The sequence below is a fragment of the Cicer arietinum genome, chromosome 5 (assembly GCF_000331145.2).
Source record: "Cicer arietinum cultivar CDC Frontier isolate Library 1 chromosome 5, Cicar.CDCFrontier_v2.0, whole genome shotgun sequence".
Taxonomy (NCBI): domain Eukaryota; kingdom Viridiplantae; phylum Streptophyta; class Magnoliopsida; order Fabales; family Fabaceae; genus Cicer; species Cicer arietinum.
In genome coordinates this window covers 78,082,803-78,102,605 of record NC_021164.2, presented here as the reverse complement: position 1 = coordinate 78,102,605, position 19,803 = coordinate 78,082,803, and the positions used below count along the sequence as shown (strand labels likewise).

General features: G+C 33.4%; 3 protein-coding genes across 5 annotated transcripts; 1 reads left to right on the top strand and 2 right to left on the bottom strand.

Moving 5' to 3' along the window:
• The first annotated feature begins 700 nt into the window (after positions 1 to 700).
• LOC101507412 (uncharacterized) lies at positions 701 to 3,970 on the top strand. Of its 2 annotated transcripts, none has more exons than XM_004500798.4 (7): positions 701 to 946; positions 1,615 to 1,732; positions 1,870 to 1,980; positions 2,311 to 2,321; positions 2,544 to 2,631; positions 2,924 to 3,022; positions 3,651 to 3,970. In XM_004500798.4, exons 1-6 carry the CDS (start codon positions 809 to 811, stop codon positions 3,016 to 3,018), a joined length of 561 nt encoding a protein of 186 aa, XP_004500855.1. In that variant the 5' UTR covers positions 701 to 808; the 3' UTR covers positions 3,019 to 3,022; positions 3,651 to 3,970. The 2 variants fall into 2 exon arrangements, with proteins under 2 accessions (XP_004500855.1, XP_027190304.1); XM_027334503.2 differs by having other exon boundaries at positions 702 to 946; positions 2,275 to 2,321.
• A 334-nt stretch (positions 3,971 to 4,304) lies between these two features.
• Positions 4,305 to 15,477, bottom strand: LOC101508239 (uncharacterized). Its single transcript, XM_004500801.4, has 13 exons — positions 15,003 to 15,477; positions 13,224 to 14,739; positions 10,047 to 10,265; positions 9,757 to 9,959; positions 9,349 to 9,423; positions 8,389 to 8,460; positions 8,211 to 8,309; positions 6,807 to 6,878; positions 6,600 to 6,714; positions 6,059 to 6,127; positions 5,668 to 5,983; positions 5,444 to 5,519; positions 4,305 to 5,223 (listed from the first exon to the last, which is right to left on the bottom strand). Exons 1-13 carry the CDS (start codon positions 15,135 to 15,137, stop codon positions 4,573 to 4,575), a joined length of 3,618 nt encoding a protein of 1,205 aa, XP_004500858.1. The 5' UTR covers positions 15,138 to 15,477; the 3' UTR covers positions 4,305 to 4,572.
• Positions 15,478 to 17,876: 2,399 nt separating this feature from the next.
• LOC101507722 (WUSCHEL-related homeobox 8-like) lies at positions 17,877 to 19,803 on the bottom strand. 2 transcript variants are annotated; one of them, XM_004500800.4, is made up of 3 exons: positions 19,452 to 19,803; positions 18,643 to 19,053; positions 17,877 to 18,188 (listed from the first exon to the last, which is right to left on the bottom strand). In XM_004500800.4, the coding sequence occupies exons 1-3, from the start codon at positions 19,627 to 19,629 to the stop codon at positions 18,163 to 18,165; spliced, it is 615 nt and encodes a 204-aa protein (XP_004500857.1). In that variant the 5' UTR covers positions 19,630 to 19,803; the 3' UTR covers positions 17,877 to 18,162. The 2 variants fall into 2 exon arrangements, with proteins under 2 accessions (XP_004500857.1, XP_004500856.1); XM_004500799.4 differs by having other exon boundaries at positions 17,877 to 18,224; positions 19,452 to 19,802.

Sequence of the window (19,803 nt, the reverse complement as noted above, 5' to 3'; positions counted from 1 at the left end):
TTCAATATAATTATTAAATTATTAAAAATATTTTACTTTTATTATAAATACTTTTAAAATTATATTTATAAATGATTATGATGTACTGACATCACGAAAATCGATTTTAAATGAAGTGAAATCGATACTGAAATTAATAAAAATTGAATTTGTTCAATTTATTCCATAGAATCACTTATTTAATTCTTATATTTTAACAATTGTATCTTACAAGAAAAAAAATATTGTCAATATAATTTAAAATGATAAATTTTGAAAAATTTAATAATCATACATTATTATACATTATCAATATAAATAATTTTATATTTACAGTCAACATAAACAATTGAGTAGTAATTTAATAATAAAAATTATAAGTATATATTAATATCATAAAATTAAAAGTTTATATTTACTATTGATTTAAACTTAATTTATACCAATAATATATCGTCATTTTTCTCTTTTTTAAAAACAAGATACATAAAAATAGTTATTACATCATTTAAAACGCGACAATAAAAAAATTACTGTAAAAAACGATGTATAATGTCACTTACTTTGGAGGGTATAATCTATATCAATAATATTCTTTTTAAATTATAAATGTTTTTTCGTGAAATAGTAATGAAATTCACATTAAATCTAAATATTTTATTAAAAAAATATAGCACTGTTTTTCATTAATTTATTCGAAATAGCTTTTATCAAACACATTTTTTGTTGAAGCTGGTAAAAAAAACAGAGTATTGTCGTCAATTTATATTAAGAAGAGTGTGCGGAACAATTTTATGTTCTGTGAACCCCAAAATCACAGTGAAATTCGATGGAAGAAGAGAGAGAGGTTTATGTGAACGATGAAGCAGAGGTTGTTAAAGCTGAAGACAAACTTGCTTTGCAATTCATGGATTCATTTCATACCTATCTAACCCTCTCTCATTCTTTGTCTTCCACACTTCGACAGGTCAAATTCAAAACTTTAACCTAACCAAATTTGATTATCATCATTAAATTAAGCCCTTTCAATTTTTTGTTATATTCCATTCACTGTTTTGTACTGCATCGACTTTTATTCAACTTTTACTTCATGGGTCACGATGTATATTATTCTATTCAAATCCATCACTTGTTCTGATTCATTATTTACTATGTATTGTTCATTTTACTTTTGGATGAACTAAAATTGATTTCAGATGTGTAGAAATGATTTTAACATGCTTGGATGTGTTTGAGGATAATTGGTTTTGTCTTAGAATTGATTATAACTTGAAGCTATTTGGAGCTTTTGCTTCTGTAATTAATTTTTACCCTCAGACTTATTGTTCGACTCCCTTTTATGTGAATCCATCTTCATGTTACATTCAACTCAATTTTAAGCATAATTAATTTCACAAAATCAATTAATTCCGAATCAATTTTTGTCACAGCATAATCAAACATACACTCAATGGTAGTTGGTTTGCTCCACAGCTTATAATATATGTAACTCAGTCAAATTAGATACAAAAATATACAATTTTTTTTTGGTTTTCTTTGATGCTGTATGTATTCTCTCCTTTTTGAAATCTATTAGCAGATAATACAATGGTCCATACCTCGTTGATTTGGTAACCGTCTTTAAAATATTCGCAGGGATGGATGGATTTAGCAAGTGCCAGACATTCTATGGGTACTTCGCGTGTTAATAGTTCTTTATTGGATCTGAAACTCCATCCAGCTGCTACAACATTGAAGATCACCGAAAATGATGGTAAAACTTGTTTCTTATAGTGAAGAACGTGCTTTCACTTGCTTTTTTATGACACCTTTTTGTAACATGCACTTTATATTAAGAAGATAGATGGAACTTCTGTTTTAATATATGAACAATCGCATTTGATTCAATAGGTACTCAACCACGCTTCATGTTGCAGAAATGGGTATCCTCTGAACATGAAAGTACTCAGTTAGAAGACAAGAATGAGCAGCCACAAGATAGTAATAGTATGACATCGTCTGGTACGGATTTTTCTCCCTGCATACCAAATAAACCATATGTTTTCCCATTGAATGTTGGCATTGATAGTGTAAAGGGGGAACCTATGTAACTGAACATATTCAAAACATATCTTTAGATGTTAGCATTTTATAATTTCCACTCTATATTAGGGTTAATTATGAAATGAAACATCAAAGATACACACTAGAACAAACTTTTACCTCACTGTTATCTCATCATTCTGCCACTATATGCTTTTAGTAGTATGTTTTCCGTTTCTCATTTTTTTGTATATTTGGCTTTGCAAATTACTGAGGCGGCCATTACAAAGAACTTAACGGGACTTGCAGATACTGATGAAGTAAGTATTCGATTTTTTTTTATCACTTCCCGTTTTTACATAAGATTCTCAACAAGTTATTATCTTAGCATTTACATCTAGAATTGCATTGGATTTCTAATATCTTTGCTCTCATGGACTCACTGATTGAACAGCTTATAGATTTGGCTATTTCAGTCATTAACACAAGTATTTGAATTGTCAATTGAATTACTATTAAAATCTTGTTAGTTGTTTTTATAGGTTCAAAAAGAGCGATTCAAGTCTTTGTCAGTCTTTGGAGTTCTAATTTCCCCAAAGCTTCGCGCCACCCAGCTGTCATTTGAGAAAGGTGGATAATATAACTCTAGATCTTAAATCTCCTTACTTGTTTACACCATTTTAGTCATTTGTTTCAGTGTTGTCAAATAATGTTTATATCCTATAGCATAGCAAAATTTAATCAAATCGCTATTGTTCCATAGTATACTATACATTATTTAGTACAAAGTGTTGTTTCTATAGCATAGTAGCGCAGCAAAATTCAAATAAACCGCTATTTTCTGTGATTGACAATATCATTCTGTTATATTTGATTTTTGACAGCCCGGATAACACATTCTGTCTATTGAAATTCTTTGCAGCACTAGAGACACTCATTGAACTAGCAAATATGCGATCATCATTGTTAAACTCTTTTCACCAACTTCAGCAAGAGGTGGAAGATACCAAAGAATGAAAAGGTAGCAATTCCTTTAGTTATTTCATCTCTCTTCTACTCCTATTTTGCCTTCACATACTTAGAATGGTGTTGGGGATTTCTTTCTTTCAGTTGCATCGGCGTATCAAGACTATGGTTTTTATCTGTTTATTGCACTGGATATTATCTAAGCAACATATATTGTGAACAAATATGAAAACAAATAAATATAAAATGTAAGAGTGTGTGAAATACTTGTATAAAATTATGCTATATCCACTGTTGCATAAGATAGTTTAATTTTGAATATCAGTCCGTTTTCTTTAACATCGAGACCCTTTTGCTTAAAATTGAACAAATTTAATATAGGAACTAAGTATGCCATTGTATAAAATAAGCTGTCTGTCTAGAGTTTTAAGAGTCGTGATCATCGTAAGGTTGTTGTTTGTATCTATTTCTTTCCTAAACCCTCGAGCTCTAAACAGACCTTGAATGAAATTCCTGTAAATGGGGCCAAAATCTTTTATCTTTCCTTGCACCTAAAGCTGAGAGGAGAGACAGAGAGAGGGAAGTTTAAACAATTGATGTAAAAAGATAAGTTATTAATTGTGATATAGTCAAGAATTGGAAAATTTTCTTTTTGACACATTGCTAATTAATTTCTTATACAGGTTTGCAGTGGCATCAAATATGGACAAGAAGATTAAAAACAAAATATGGACAGTCTGATTACAGTACTATGGACTAAGCGTTGCAAGATTTTGGTGTTTAATTTATTGATCTACAATTCAGAGCATTGCAAGATTTGGACATTCAATTTATTGATCTACGATTCAGAAGACCCAGTGTTCCTTATTTCATGTTGCACCCTTGGTTTTTGTGACAATCTACATAAACTTTGAACAGTTTTTTTAGGACACCATCACGAAAAGATGAAACAAGTTCAAAATAATTTTCTATTCTCTGTTTATTCATTCGGTGTTTTGTTTCATTTTTTCTTGTGTATCCAATATATTTGATAGGACACTCGCCCTCTGAATTTTGCTAAAACGATCGAATAAATAATTGAAAATTTATTCCTAAGAATTAAACTTCTGGTGGACGACCATGGATGCCAGAGCATAATTCTTCCAACCACAGAATACATGGCAACATTTGGTCACTTTTTTTACCTCAGAAATTGGCACAACCACAATGTATGAGATCAATCTTTCATAAATATTATCGAGATACAAAAAAGCACTGCAAATTCGAGATTAATGGTTCATGCTCTGCGGCAACCAAAAAGACCTCATAGGAATGCATGTAATAAACCCAAAAAAGAATAGGAAAAAAAAACCTTTGCATGTGCTTGTCATTCAATTTAGTTGTACATTCACACCATATGTTTAACGCTTATCTCCCTCTCACACACTCGTCCTCTCACATAAACCCCTCCCAAAAAATATAGAAAAGCTCTCTTGAAAATAATACATACCATACAATATTACCGTCCAGCATTAGTTCTAGCTATACACAAAAAAATAGGCTATCATGAACAATCAAGGAAATAGAAACAACAACGAAAAAAACAGGGAAAACTTGGATTGCAGGCTAGAACGCACTCCAATTATCAGAGCCTTTCTTTGGAGAATGATTCTCTGAAGTGACCTTAAATGGACCAGAGGAGCCGAATGGATCAGAGTCATCGAAAGAGAATGGAGCACTATAGCCTAAGTCCTTGGTGCTGCTAATTGAGTCAAACCTTGCATGTCCCTGACTACCGAAGCCAAAATCTTTGCTGCTACTCATGGAATCAAACCTTGTGAGCTTCTCAGGATTGTAGCCAAAATCTTTGCTGCTATTAATAGAATCAAACCTTGAAAATTTCTCGTGATTGTAGCCAAAATCCTTGCTGCTACTTATGGAATCAAACCTTGAAAACTTCTCCTGATTGTAGCCAAAATCCCTGCTGCTACTTATGGAATCAAATCTTGTAAACTTCTCTGCTTGTGGAGAATTTGCACTTTCGTGCATGCTGAAGGAGGAATCAAACCGTGACGTGTCAAAGAAGTGATCCCCTGCTTCGCTGTACCTTGGAGAGTTGCCAAACTTAGAAAGTGGAGTTCCAGGCACGGAATCATCAAAAGCAAATGGGCTTTTTGTCTGGAACACGCCATCTGTATGTGTAGATCCTGTTCTAACTGGGTTTAGACCAAAATCATCAGATTTAAAGAAATCTTCCTGCTTCTCCAAGTCAGAGTCCTACAAAAATTAGCATACCCTCTTCAGTAGTTGTGCTAAGAAACCCATTGCAAAAATAAGAAGGAAAAAAAAAAATTCGCATTGCCACTTGCATCAATTTTAGTATGAAAATATTTTAAAATTAATCTCCATAAAACTTCTCAATAACTATTACTAATTAGGTTAATTCCAAGATTATGAGAAAAGAAACAAAATTAAAAAGCTTAGTAACACATGTTACCTTGGTGTTAAAACCCCACACCGAGTCCACATCATCATTATTGTCAAATGCTCCCCAGGTTGATTCATCAAAACTTCTGTTACCATAGATTAATGACACCACAGTTACTAAATGCACCACATTCAAAGCCAGGATTGCAGAAACAAAGGTAAAAACAGAAAAGAAACAGATGACAAGAAGCATAAACCAACACCTTCATGACCAAAAAACAAAGAACAAATTACCTATGTGTTTCTGCATCTGCTTCAGAACTTTCTACAAAATGAGCAGTTGAAAACTCTTTAGAAGGACTGTCCACTGTAGTCCTCCCAGCTGGGCTATCACGAGGGCTTCTTGCCAAGTAATCTTCATTCTGTGCATAAGAAGATTCCTCCTCTACTGTATAATCACCATTAGTAAAAATTTCTTGCTTCCCATTTGCATTCACAGGTGAACCATTAACTGAGTTATCATCAACAAAATTTTGTTCTCCTGGAATGAATGCAGGTTTTGGCTTTGAAGATGCATTTTTCGTATCAAAAGTGAGATCATTGGCAAATCCTGGAAGTAAAAAGGCAAATGATAAAACATTATTTCAAGCAAAACATGGTATACAGAAAAGTGCATATGGCATACCTTCATCTTCAAATTTATCCCAATCTTCGTCCCAAACAGCAGCCCCCTCTGGATTTCCGGGTTGCCAACCTTGTAATTTATTTGATTCATACACAGCCACATTAAAATTGGAAATACAGAAAAGTGCTTTCACTTATAGCAATTTGCTGCAGTAAAAGGCATAGATAATATTCTAAAGTAATTTAACGATGCGTGCTAAAAAGCATCTCTTAGGTTTTTATTGTAGAGTCAAACTCATCCTTGCAAAATAGACTTTTAAGGTGAGGGGTGTGATAAACTATTTTCATGCCTTATCTCTTTTCAATGAGACTAGGGTTTTACCCAATAATAACCTTAACAATATAAGCATTTCATCACCAATTGGTAAGAAGATTCGGAAAATGGGAATCAAAAACAAGAATCGCATATAGCAAGAGAAATTAAGTCAAAATAAATATAAATTTGTAAGGTGATTCTTTAAGGACCAACAAAGAGCAGAATATCTGCTTAAAGATCTATATGAGAAAGAAGTTGAATCAAGAAAACATCAGATTAAAATTACCATCTGGAAGCTGAACCATTGCAATTGACTTCACATCTATCCCATGTTTCTTGCACCGTTCAGTAAGACCCCTAAATAACTGCTCAAGATCTGACTGTATGCGATCAGCACGAACCTATGAAATTAACTGAAAATCAGTAAAAAAATAATAGGCAGGTTTCCAAATTGCATAGAAATCGTAGTCTTAATTCAAGAAAATAAGTTCACCTGAAGAATACCATCTGCACTACCTCCTTGTTCCATTTTGACGATGGCTTGCTGCAACTCCACCTTCCTTTCCTAAATATGTATCAAATAAAGGTTAAATGATGCACTGAAATGTTTCAAGACAGCCATCATCCTCCTAACTATTAGGATATCAGTTCATTGTGGAAAAGAAGGAAGGAAATGTGGAGAGGAACAAATGACTAATAACCAACATCAGAAATCAATTCCAAACAGCCAGTGAAATGTGCTTTAATATACTTCATCCAAACAAGATTTCACTATGAATTTGGGTATCTAAATAATATACTTGATAGCAAAGTCATGATGCAATCAAGAAAAGATAATTTCTTATCTCAGAGGAAGTATGTCACTGACTTTTGCCAGTTGAGTCACTGTATGTTCTTACTATCTATGACTCACTCAAAAGCTCTTAACTTGCATGATTTTGTACTTGAAGAAGGTTCCAGAGTTGACCAAAAAAACAAGGTTCCAGAGAAAGGTCACCCACGCAAATATATACACAAGGTTGGTGGTCTGGCATGCACGACATTGCTTTGCCGGTTGTGAGTCACTCTATGTTTTCACTAACTACTCAGTAGAGCACTCTAACTGGCTAATTAAGTAATTAAAAGAAGGTTCCAGAGAAAGGTTCTGCAATAATCACAGGGATATACAGATTTAAGGATATACTAATGTTTATTAGTCAGGATCTCCTTTTACAGACCAAACATATCATGTCTTCGTTGGGGTGAAAGCTAGTAGCAAAATCTAGTGTTTAGTTCAAATATTGTGCCACGATAGCTACAACCGACAAGATTATATGGATTCAACAATTGCTGTGTGAAATTAGGTTTTCCAAAAGCTCCAAAACGAGACTGTGGTGCAATATATATCAGTCTGCTGTGAATATTTCCGCTAAAACTAGTGTTTCATAAGAATATAAATCAAATTAAAGTTTAGGGAAATGATTCAACAGAACACTATCACCACTTTTTATGTTTGAATAAGCAAGTTGTTTTAAAAAGGAGTACAAACAAAGAGTAGGAATAAGAGAAACAGGCACATGATTCAAAGTATAAGAGAAACGGAAACGGGCACATGATTCAAAGTGGTTCAGTCACACAAGTTTGACCCTTGCCACCCCATTCTAAATAAATCAATCTTCGTCCCAAAGTAGAGTGTGCATGCACTTAAATTGTGTATGCTTCAAGCCCACAGGACTCTACGTCGAAGGCTGTTTTAACTATAAAAGTATTCATGAGTTTTCACCAAACAGCTAAAGCTTTTAGAAAAGTTGGTCCTTGACAACAACACCAATAACAATGGAAATATAGAGCATACAAAATATTCTCAACACCTACAAATAGGCTATCTATCAAGAAGTAATATAGTGTGTCTACCTACCTGTATATCACGAAATTTTGCTTCTTCTACAGTCAATTTGGATGCTATTTCTGCAACTTGTTTGTATTTCTCTTCATATTTCTTGCCCAAAGATTCTGCCTGTAGTATACCACCAAATGAGAGCTAATTCTCTTAACATCTTAAACTTAACATTACATATATAGAAAAACAAATATACCTCACGCTTATCTGCAGATGCCCTTTCTGTAATCTCATTTAGACGGTTATCACATCTGCTTTTATACAGGACCTGAAATACAAATAACCATAAGGCAGGGGTGGAAAAGAGAGTGAGTGCTGAGTGCACTACCTAAAGTAAATTATCACTGGCAAAACCTTCAAGCCCCTAAGATCCATTTTTCTTCAATCAGATTCATTATATATAAACACCTACCTTTCTCGTTTAAAAAGGGTTAAAAAAGATTATAAATCCTTACATGCTTTAACCCCATAAACTCCTTAACTTTACCAACTTAAATCCTCAATCTTTTTACTGACTGCACAATTCCAGTTAGTTTCTTGAGAAGGGAAAGAATTGCACTTTTAAGTCCCTTCCTAAGCAGAAGTCAATTCCCATGGAGCAAACTGAAGCCTAACTAAAACCATAAACCCTACCATTAAGTCACTGTAGGATGATTTGAGAATCCATCTATGCTATATAACATCTTAACAAGGAAAATTGAATTGATAGACAATCACGAGACAAAAAAAATGCGGTGCTCTGCAACAAAAAATATATAATGCGACTAATAGCAGTATTGACAAATTTTACATTATTTGTCATAGTGAACCAGTTCTTCATGCCAAATGACACAATTTTGGTACACTAAAAATATTTGTATTGATATTTCTGCTTACAATTGGATATTCAAGAGGGATATTAGCTCGTAACGTTTATCGTGTAAACAGTAAACAAAAACAAACATGTGGTAATTCTTCTATATAACAACAGGTCATAATAGATTTATTTTTAAACTAATTGGACTCCGTTAATCTGAACACAAGTTTACTTTAAGGCAAGACCCAGCATCATGGCCTAGTATGCCTACGATAGTTCACATCAACAGTATTAAATCTTAAGTATGCGACTTAAGTACAAGATCAAAATAAAAAAGGAAATAATATATGAATTACTCACCAATTCCTGCATTTTGTTGCGGTACAACTCAATCTTCTCTTTTGAATCCAATATCAGATTCTGAGTTTCTTCAGCCTACAACATTAAAGAGAACCATTTTCTTTATAATGTCAAAATGTGCAAGCAGCTTGTTTTTTAACAATGTGTTTCACAGTTTTGCACATTATAATATCGCAGCTTGATTTATCTTCTTACCAATATCAAATGTTTTGGAAAGTGAAATTAGTCTCTTAAATCAAATAGTTATTTATCTAACCTACAGTAATTAAAGTCCGTGTCAAGAAAGGCAATAGACAAGTTGATATTTGGTTAAAACAAATCTTCCTTAACATCAATACAAAAAACAAGTATTAAAGAAAATAGAAAGAAAAAAAGACACCTAATAAAACCACAAGGCAAAGCAAATACCTTTTTCCCTGCAGTCTCAATATTTTGTTCACTATTATCTGTGTCATTCAAAAAGGAATCATCCAACACAGAAGTTCCAAATTTTTTCTGATCAGGCAGCACAGTGCCATCAGCCCGAGCAGGCGCTTCTTGCACTGGCGGCCTCAAACCAGCTTCTGGTGCCACTTGCCGAGTGCCTGGCATCCCTTGTTGCTGCTGAAAACCTTTTGACAATGAATAGTATAAATTTTTTGAAGAAATATCCAACAATAGAAAGAAAAAAAAAATGTTGTATAAGTTTGTGAAAATACCTGGGCCTACACCCCATGCTGCATTTCCGTAAGTGATTTTTGGTTGCCCCGTCATAGACATCAATGTTTCGTCAAATATAACATTACTTGGAAGAGACTGTGGAAGAGGACGACCTTCCCTGTACCGCTCCATCAAATAAAGAGCAAAACAAAACTCCTTCAAGGAAAGCATGCTATCATTATCCTGGTCAGATAAGTCCCACACCCTCTTTAAGACATCTGCAGAAAGTGTACAAAGATTTTATTATGTGCTATTGAGAAATAATAAAAGGCCATCCCAAGAGCCATCTCATCCCATGGAATCAGCCTCTTGCAAATGCAAGGTAAAGCTACGAGAGACACAATGATAAATACAACACTTCCATGGTCCCGTCATTGCTGGAGTTTGTAGTATTCTGTCATTTGGAATTTGTTGGGTTTTCTTGGTTCATAACAAAAAACATATAAATGTGGAGTTGATATTGGTCCTAATAACAATAACCTGCCATATCGTCAAGTCAAGCTCAAACCATTAGTATTTATCTACATCACTTTAAAGAATAATACATTGTGGGCCAAGTAGTTCATAGAAAGTGTGACTAAGCTACTAATAAATGTAGGAGAACTTTGAATTCCACTGTTATGCTTTCTGATAAATGCTTTTTTAGCTTCTAATTCTTTCTTACAATCCTTTTCATTTGAAAATCAGTATGGCAGTAGATGTTAGAGATTTGTAGGCTGCACACAGCTCTTTCTCTGTACATCAGTTTTATCTTGCAGGTTGAATTCATAGACAGTATCCCACTTAATTTTGCAACCTAAGGCTACTAGCTTATTATGGAAGAACCTGTAGGATTCTTGGGTAATAACAGCTGTCCTCTTTCAAATTCATGATGTTTCTTCTTGTAATCTTTAAAGGTTTTAGCTGGAAAAAGGAGACTAATTTTTTTTAGCAACTGTTACTACAATTCTCCACTATGGATGTTAAGCAACACTCAGATATTCAACGAGGTCGCTTTGCCAACAAAATAAGATAGCATTTCTCAACAAAATTTTTTAGCAATGAGTGGTTACTGCAATTCTCAACTATGGTTGGTAAGCAACAATCATATAATCAATGAGTTGCTTTGCCCTTAAAATAAGATAGCATTGTATTTATGTCCTCTCATGGTGCTTACTCCCCCATCTTTAAAATAACGGTTTCCTCTTGAATCCAAAAAAGAATGAAAAAAAAAAAGACATGGGGACTGAAGAGCTCTTTCATAATCAATGGTTGTAGCTCATGTTAGTGGTGTTCTCTTTGTTTCTAGGGGTTACTAGTTTTCTTAGTAGGTTTGTTTAGGGAGGTTTACATACCCTCCCTCCTTTCATTTATTCATTTAGTAAAAGTGCTCTTCTAACCAAATAACTTAAAATTAGAAAGAAAGAATCCCTCATCTGAGAAGTATTTGTTGGTTGTGTTAGAGCAATTTATATATTATGATGACAACAAAAAATTTCATTTCCTGTATAAGGAACTAAGAGTAATAATAGTTGGTTGTATCATCAATGTTTCGCTTCAATCAGTCACAAAGTCTCTTTTGCTTTTCACCAACAGCGGGATTTATTGCTCCCAAGTATACCTTGTTCATGTATTTCATGCATGCATTTAATAAACGAAAATCATCAAATGATAGCATATAACAACAAAAGCAAAAAGTATTTTCTCAATAAGTGGAGTGTACTACATAGATCAAACACCACCACTTTGTTTTGTCAAAATCCAAGTTATTAGTTTGGGTCTTTTTTGAAACATGCTTTAATAGTATTCCTTGGTGCTCCTCTATCTTTATTTGTTAGGCTATCCTCAATCTTATCAACTCCTCTTTATAGGGCTCCTATTTTTCTTCTCCTCACATGACTAAATCCTCGTAGGTGAGTTTTTGTCCACTTTAACTCAATAGATGATAGGAGTACTTTTTCTATCATAAAATCATTATTGATCTTCTCTTTGCTTACATGTTTTCCTCTATCTCTATTTATTGGGATATCATGAATCCTATCAACTCTTCTTTCTTGAGCATCTACTGATCTTCTCCTCACATTGCTAAATCGCTCAGGTGAGACATTGCCCACTTTTCTTCAATAGGTGCTAGTAATACTTTTTTCTGTAATAGAATCACTCTTCATCGTTACTTTTCTCGTTTGTCTCTGAAATACTTAGCTCAGATCATCCACAATGGAGCTGCTATAATTTGAGTGCTTAAATGGGTTCTGCAGAGTACATCACTCGTTTATAATTTTTTAATGTTAGTATGTAATAAGCACACAATCCCTCGAACCTGACACTTCAACAAATTTATTAAATGAGTCTCAATAATAACTTTATATAATTAGATTTCAATAATAATTTATTGATTAAATAGTGGCCCATGTGGTGAAAAGACAAAATCAATTTTTAAATGTAAAATGTGTGGGTACTGCGGCAATAGTGAGTAGAGCTATAGAAGCTCCTCTCCCAAATAAGTACTATTTCAAATGAACCCCCAATGGGGCTGCCTATTTGATACCATGTCTTATAGAGTACGCTCTATCCATTGGGGATACTCTTATGCTCTTATTGGAAAATCCATCACCCAATATTCAATACATATAGTTCAATGAGAATTTCATATCAGCTTGAGAGGCGCCCTTTGATCACAAATAATACTTGAAGTTGAAGTATTTCTCCATTTTATATATAGCCAATTTGAATCCAATGATTTATATATGCCTATATTCTCTTACACCTAGTACGATTGACCAATATACCTAAACCATGAGACTTATGGTATGCTATGATCTTCAATTTTCACTCCCGTATGTGCTAGAACATGCACTCCACATAATCATTTTACGTCTATTTATTGACAACCACATGAATCTAATGGTTCTTTCCAAATGAGAGCTTATACATTGCTTCATATTTTTAAAAGAAAAAAAGATCTAACTGCAAAAATTTGCATACAACAGAAACAATAATATTTTCAGAATCAGTATACAGTGGGCAGTTTTTGTCTATCAGCAAAAGAATTAGAGCAGAAAAACAGTGAGTTAACAAAGCTAAAACCTTCTTGGTTAGTTATATTCAACACTTCATGGATTAATTAACACATCTAACACCAAAATGCATAAAGACTGCATCAAACAGTTGTTAGTTGGAATTCAAAAGGTATTTACCTATTGGCAATCTCCAACTTAAAAATAGACTGCGTGCCTGCTCCCCAGTGATTTTTCCATCCCTGTCGGTGTCAACTTCCATAAACACTTTTGTATACTTCTGCACATCAGAAGGTTTCATTTTTGGCCATGGAGGTTGTGAATTGTCAGAACTAGTATTTCCAAGTCCAACCGACCTCCCAGATGTGGAAAGCGGAGAAGAAGCAGGTGGTGAAATTTGCTGGCTTGTGTTTGGTAAAGAATGTGTCCGCGGAATCTGACTATTTGTAAGCGACATTGAGAATGCACTCTGCAATGAATCAAGTGAACTTTGTCTACTTGCAGGGTTGGTACTACTGGAAACTGGAACAGTGGCTGATGAGGCAGGTGGGCTGCTAACAGGATAATTCTGTCGAGTAGGATCTTGTTTCGGTGTGGATGAGGCAACAGAGAAGAAATCGCTGCTCAAAACTGAATTAGAAGGGTACCCATTTCCAGCCAATGCTTTATTATTGGTAATAGCTGTTGGCTGGGACATTGGAGAGACCGGAGATGCCGACGTTGGTGTTGATAAGGCAACTGATTGAGTTGTTCCTGCAGGTCTAAGAGGAGCCATACCAGTCCTTCCACTATTCCATTCATTTGAGATGCTAGGATTTGAGAGGTTGGGACCTGCAAAACCCTGTTGCAGACGGGGGGCTGTACCAGCGGGCGTCGATTGAGTTGGACGAGGAGTGCTACCAGCAGGCATGAATTGTGGTGGACCAGAAACGCTACCAGCAGGCATGGATTGAGGTGGCCTCATGGTTGGACTCTGCTGGGAAGGAAAATATTGTTGGTTTGCAACAGAACCTCCTAACCCCAATGATTGAGGTGGTCTCATTGTTGGGCTCTGCTGGGAAGGAAGGTACTGCGGATTTGGAACAGATCCTGTAAACCCCTGTGATTGAGGCGGTCTCGTGTTAGGATTCTGCTGGGAAGGAAGATACTGTTGGTTCGCAACAGAACCTGCAAAACCCTGTGATTGAGGCGGTCTCGTGTTAGGATTCTGCTGGGAAGGAAGATACTGTTGGTTCGCAACAGAACCTGCAAAACCCTGTGATTGAGGCGGTCTCGTGTTAGGATTCTGCTGGGAAGGAAGATACTGTTGGTTCGCAACAGAACCTGCAAAACCCTGTGATTGAGGTGGTCTCATGGTAGGATTCTGCTGGGAAGGAAGATATTGTTGATTCCCAGCAGAACCTGTTAACCCCTGTCCTCTATAGGCAAAACTTTGAGTCGATGTGGGTGCAGTTGCACCCATCTGCCCAACAGATGAGGCAGCCACTGGATTCGGATTCGGACGCTGTGGAGGTATAGCAGCCAGATTGATTTGCGGTGCAGGGATTTTAGCAGAAGCAGGACCAAATAATGCTGCTTTGACAATATCAGGCGTTAAATCTCGCTTGCTCTGTGCAACAGTTACTAATCTCAAAGCATTATAAAAATCATTTCGTCCAAGGAAACCAGTTTTGGCTTGATCAGCATGCATCCATACCTATAGTTCATACCAATAACAATAAACATTACGCTAGATCAAGTTAAAATCCCTAATCAACACCAAAAGTGAAATATAGCTAAAACAAGCATAAACGAAAACCTAAAACGAAATTAAGCACTAAACCAAAGCAATTAATTATGAAACTCAAAGAGAACAGTAACACATAGAAATGAATTATGAATTATGAATTATGAATTTTAGTATAGTGGATTTGATTTGTTAGGATTATTAGATTGAAAAATAATGGAAGAGAATGAAACCTGAGCGAGAACGTGTTTAGGCAAGTTGGATCCCTGAAAGAAATTGACAGCCTCAGCTCCACTGATTCTTCCATCTCCGTCTAAATCTGCTCTTCTGAAAAAAGCTTCGAACTGATCCATGTTCGGTGCTGTCATTTCTTTCTTCGTCTTCGACCTATAACTACTAGATCGCGCGCAACGGAACCAACTCGAACCGGTTAGGGATTTGATTCGTGGAAGAATAAGAAGAAGAAAAGAGGGAAATGGAATTAAAGAATAATAATTGAGTTTAAGGGGTTATTTTCTTCTACGTCTAAATTCGCGGAATTGAAATAATAATTTTGTAGAATGGGGATGGTTTTAGTTTATATAATTTTCCGGCGAGGTTTGGCGTCTTCTGATATTCCAACGACCGCAACACAGGCTGTGCCTCAACGGAGCAATTTCATCTCATCGTGATTTCATTACATCTACATACCATAAAGTAATAGAATAATAATATTAATAATAATCCCCGTTCATACACACAAAAAACAATCTACTAAAATATAGCGATAATACTAATACTAATCATTTGCTAAAAAATATTGTCCAAAAATGCCAAAATAGTTTTATAATAACGTTTTTGTATTGGCTGTATATATTTTACTAACTTTTTTATATAATTTTAACTTATTTGTATTTATTAATAATGTAGGAGAAATACTGGTATACATAAATATATGTAAAGGTAAAATTGTAAGAAAATTAATCATAAAATATTATTTACCAAACACTCAAACCGACTCATTTTTATATAATATTTCCATCCATCTTATTGTAAGTGTTTTATTTTGGATTGTTTACAATTTTTTAAGAAAATTTGTGTTAATTTTAATTATATAATAATTTTGATTTATTAAAATATTTTTATCAATTATAATTAATGGTATAGTTAGATTAATTGATATATCATAAATAATAATACATTAATAAAAAAAATAACTAATGTTTTATTAGTAAACATACAAATAATTCAAAATAAAAAATATTGCAAATATGATAAGTAGTATGAGATTGAGGGAGTAGCAAGAAAGTTATTTGTATGCAACAAAGTTTTTCTGTTTCAATTCAAAATTATCTTAAATTTCATCTCTATTGTTATGCAAGGAAGTAAGATAATAATATAAAGTAGTTTTTAGAAAGAGATAAAGCAGTTTTCTTTTTAAATAAAGGAGCTGATTGATAGATTTGGAAAACAATAAGCTACACATATTCATTTTGTACATAGGTATAGACTTATTTTGTTTTTTTATATAAGATTGAGATAACAAAATATTTTATAATTTTTTATTTATAGATAAAATAGTATAACTATCACCAAAAATTAATATATAATTGCAATGTTTTAAGTTCAAACTTGAAATATGATATATAATATAATAATATCGACATTTGATAATATATTATTATTTATTTTTTTTTAACATATAACTGAATTTGAGATAATAAAATATTGTGTAATTTATTTCACATACACCCAAGTTTGAGATAACAAACTATCTCTATAAATAATATTTCTAGTGAAGTGTCCAATTTGGTCTTTAATTTTTCAGATTCAATTAGAGTTTTTATGTCACTTTAAGAAACAACTCTTAATAAAGAAATTTAAAATCGTCAGTAGTTAAAAATGCTTGTGCAAGATAAATTATATCATTAGGAATGCGTTGACTATTGATAATTTTGTTTTTTTTTAGAAATTGGGGGAAAATAATAAGTTAAGACATTTGGGGACAAGAAATAGTAAATTTTGGAGGTTGTTTTTTCTTAAAAATTTAATAATAAATAGAGGTATCAAATATATATTCTTAAAAGATAAAAATAAAATAAAATAAATAAAAGTTATTGTATTGTATTATAAAGCTATAAAGGGTCATATTTGTACAGAAAAACATTGGACCAAATTATAGTTAGTGGTAGTTAGCTTCTGAGTTGCCATTATATTGTGGTATAGATAATACCCAAAAAAAGGTTCATATATTTAAGGAAAATTTATAGAATTATTTGTCTAAATCAAGTTCTGTAAAAACTAATTGTCTAAACTATATAAATTATAAAAATGAAATAAATTAATTTGATAGTGACAACATTGAGAAGAATTAGGTGAATATCACGTTCAATCGTTTATGGTATCCACTGTGATGTAACTCAAAACTCTAACAAAGATCGACAATATTATTTAAAATAATGTAAAAAATAAAGTAAATTAAATTTGTGTTTTAAAAATTCAACTCGTCAAATTGAGATATTGTCAATATAAAAACAGATAGAATTGTTAACTTACATATTTAGAAATATTATCATTATTAATATTTTTAAGTATTGCAACGTTGGTTCACAGTAGGCATAAGATTGTCCGTAAAAAATAAACTAATTAAGATTGAGATAGTTCGATAAATTAAAAGATATGTTTTGATAGATTAAGCATGAGACCTACTAAAAACTAAACAAACATATTTTAACACGAGAGCCATTAACAAGAGACTTTATTATTACTTATTTGAATTTTCAACTTCTAATACTATCTATTGAGATCAATGAGAGTCCAAAAAGAGTTGTTGAGCTAAGCAACAAAACACAATTAAAATACAGTCAAAGCACACCTTCAAAAGTGATATCTGAACTGATATTGGAGTGAACTTTGAGTACTTATGTTATGGTTATGGGCTAGAAATTGGTTATCCAACCATTGAAGGGAGCCTAGAAAAGTTAAGACACCCAACATGGAAGAAAAATAAAAAATTAAATGCTTCTACAGATGTCTAAACATAAATAAATGAGATGAGGTCTCAAGTTGATGAGGATCGAAGTCTCATGAAGATATTATACTCTATGGTAACATGGATGACAAGTACATTAACTCCAATCAATCGGATCTAATATTAATTGGGAGAAGCAAGTAGGTCTAGAACATTTAAAATTGTATGAAATTATAGTATTGAATGGCTGATCAACAGTTACTTTAGATCTGCCAAGAACCTAATTAAGAACAACAATTTATACAATATCCATGTGAATATATGTATGCCACTTCATTTGTGGTTCAACAACAATTTTGGCTGAAAACTCCTAAGTAGAACAGTATCATCAACAAGCCGAGATATCACTCCGAGATCGAATTCTGTCTTTAACCAGTCATTTCTCAAAGAAAGTAAGAACTATAGCTACCTGCAATTTCAATTTTACCCAACAACTGGTCAAATCCTGCATAAACAAACCAATAAATGTCATATACTAAATTTTATGCCTGCAAATTATGTGTAGTTGTTTATTTAATCAGGTTTTGTAGCTAAGTAGTTGTAATACATATATATAAGCTAACGCAAACCCATCATTCAATTGTAAACAGCAAATGGATGAAATATATGAAAGATGGAACTTGAATCAAGAGCACTTAAAATATACATAGCACTAACACGTCAAATTGAAACTTTGTTCGGTGTTAGTTACACTCAATCACTTCTATTTTTTCAAATTATTACTGATAGTTATCTATGTGACACTGCAGATACTTGTGCCAGAAATTCATAACTTAAGATAACTACCATTTATTTATTTAATACTATAATTCAAAAGAGAGTCCCCTAGTAAGTGAATAGATAATTGAAATGAAGAGTAATACCTATGTCAGGACTCTGAATGTACATATCCTTGACCCTATGAGGCGATAAATTCTGAAAGAATTGAACTTGATCAGTTTCTTCAAGTGTTTGAGTCTCTTTAGGAGACTCAACTTCTATCTCAGCCTCTGGCTCTGTTTGATTTATTGTAGAAACCAATTGCCTGCGCTTGGAACGAGCTCTTCTGTTCTGAAACCAATTATAAACATTAGTCTCAGAAATTTGGCCGTGCTGACCGAGTTCAATGGCTATATCTTTGATCTTCTGCTTGGTGGGAGTTCCATTGCCTTCATCGAAAATCCGCTCGAGTATTTGAAGCTGGAGAGGGGTTGGAGTCCAACGTTGCCTGGAACTTATCTTGTGTCCAGAGCATGCCATCAATGGATCACAATACAAATTACCCAGCCTCAATCCTAAGTATACATTCAATAAAATTAACAACTGCTAAACATACTCAAGGTCTAATTTCTCTACTTTTTTTTTTCATTTTCTAAAATAGATACATTAAATTTCACTATCTACAGTTTCTATGTTTTAGTTAGTTAGGGATTTGATTTTGACTCTTACTTATTTCAGTTTCACAAATTACTCTATCTGAATAATCAATAATTAGTTAATTGTATAGTTTGTTAGACAGTTAGTTGATTAGTTACTGTATTAAACCATGGTTAGTTATTTAGTTAGTTATTCTCCCTTTTGTTAACTACATGAGTTCTATATAAACTGAGCTTGTAATTCTCTTTGAATGAGTTGATATTTCGTATTATGAATGATTAATTTGAATATATAGAGAAGCAAAAGCGATGTTTACCAGAGAGGTCGTGTTGAGAGGTGATGGATTTGTGCATCTGAACAAGGTGATCAGATATGGAAGTGTAGACAGCTATCTGTTGCCTAAGAACTTCCATTTGTTCGTCAGTCATCACTTTCACATAAAGGAAACCTCCATTTGAATTTGAACAACTATCATATTCATGCTCTGCTTCCATTTCTTACCCTATACAAATGGAGTTTTGGGTTTTGCGATAACAAAGAATTTCATTTGCGTGTTGGAGTCTTACAAGTCAAACCAAAAGTAGCGCAGTTTATTGCGCAATTTAGCCTCATTCCGCAAATCCCGCCATTCCTCCTCCTTCACTTTTACAGACGTGTCTTTCGGTGGA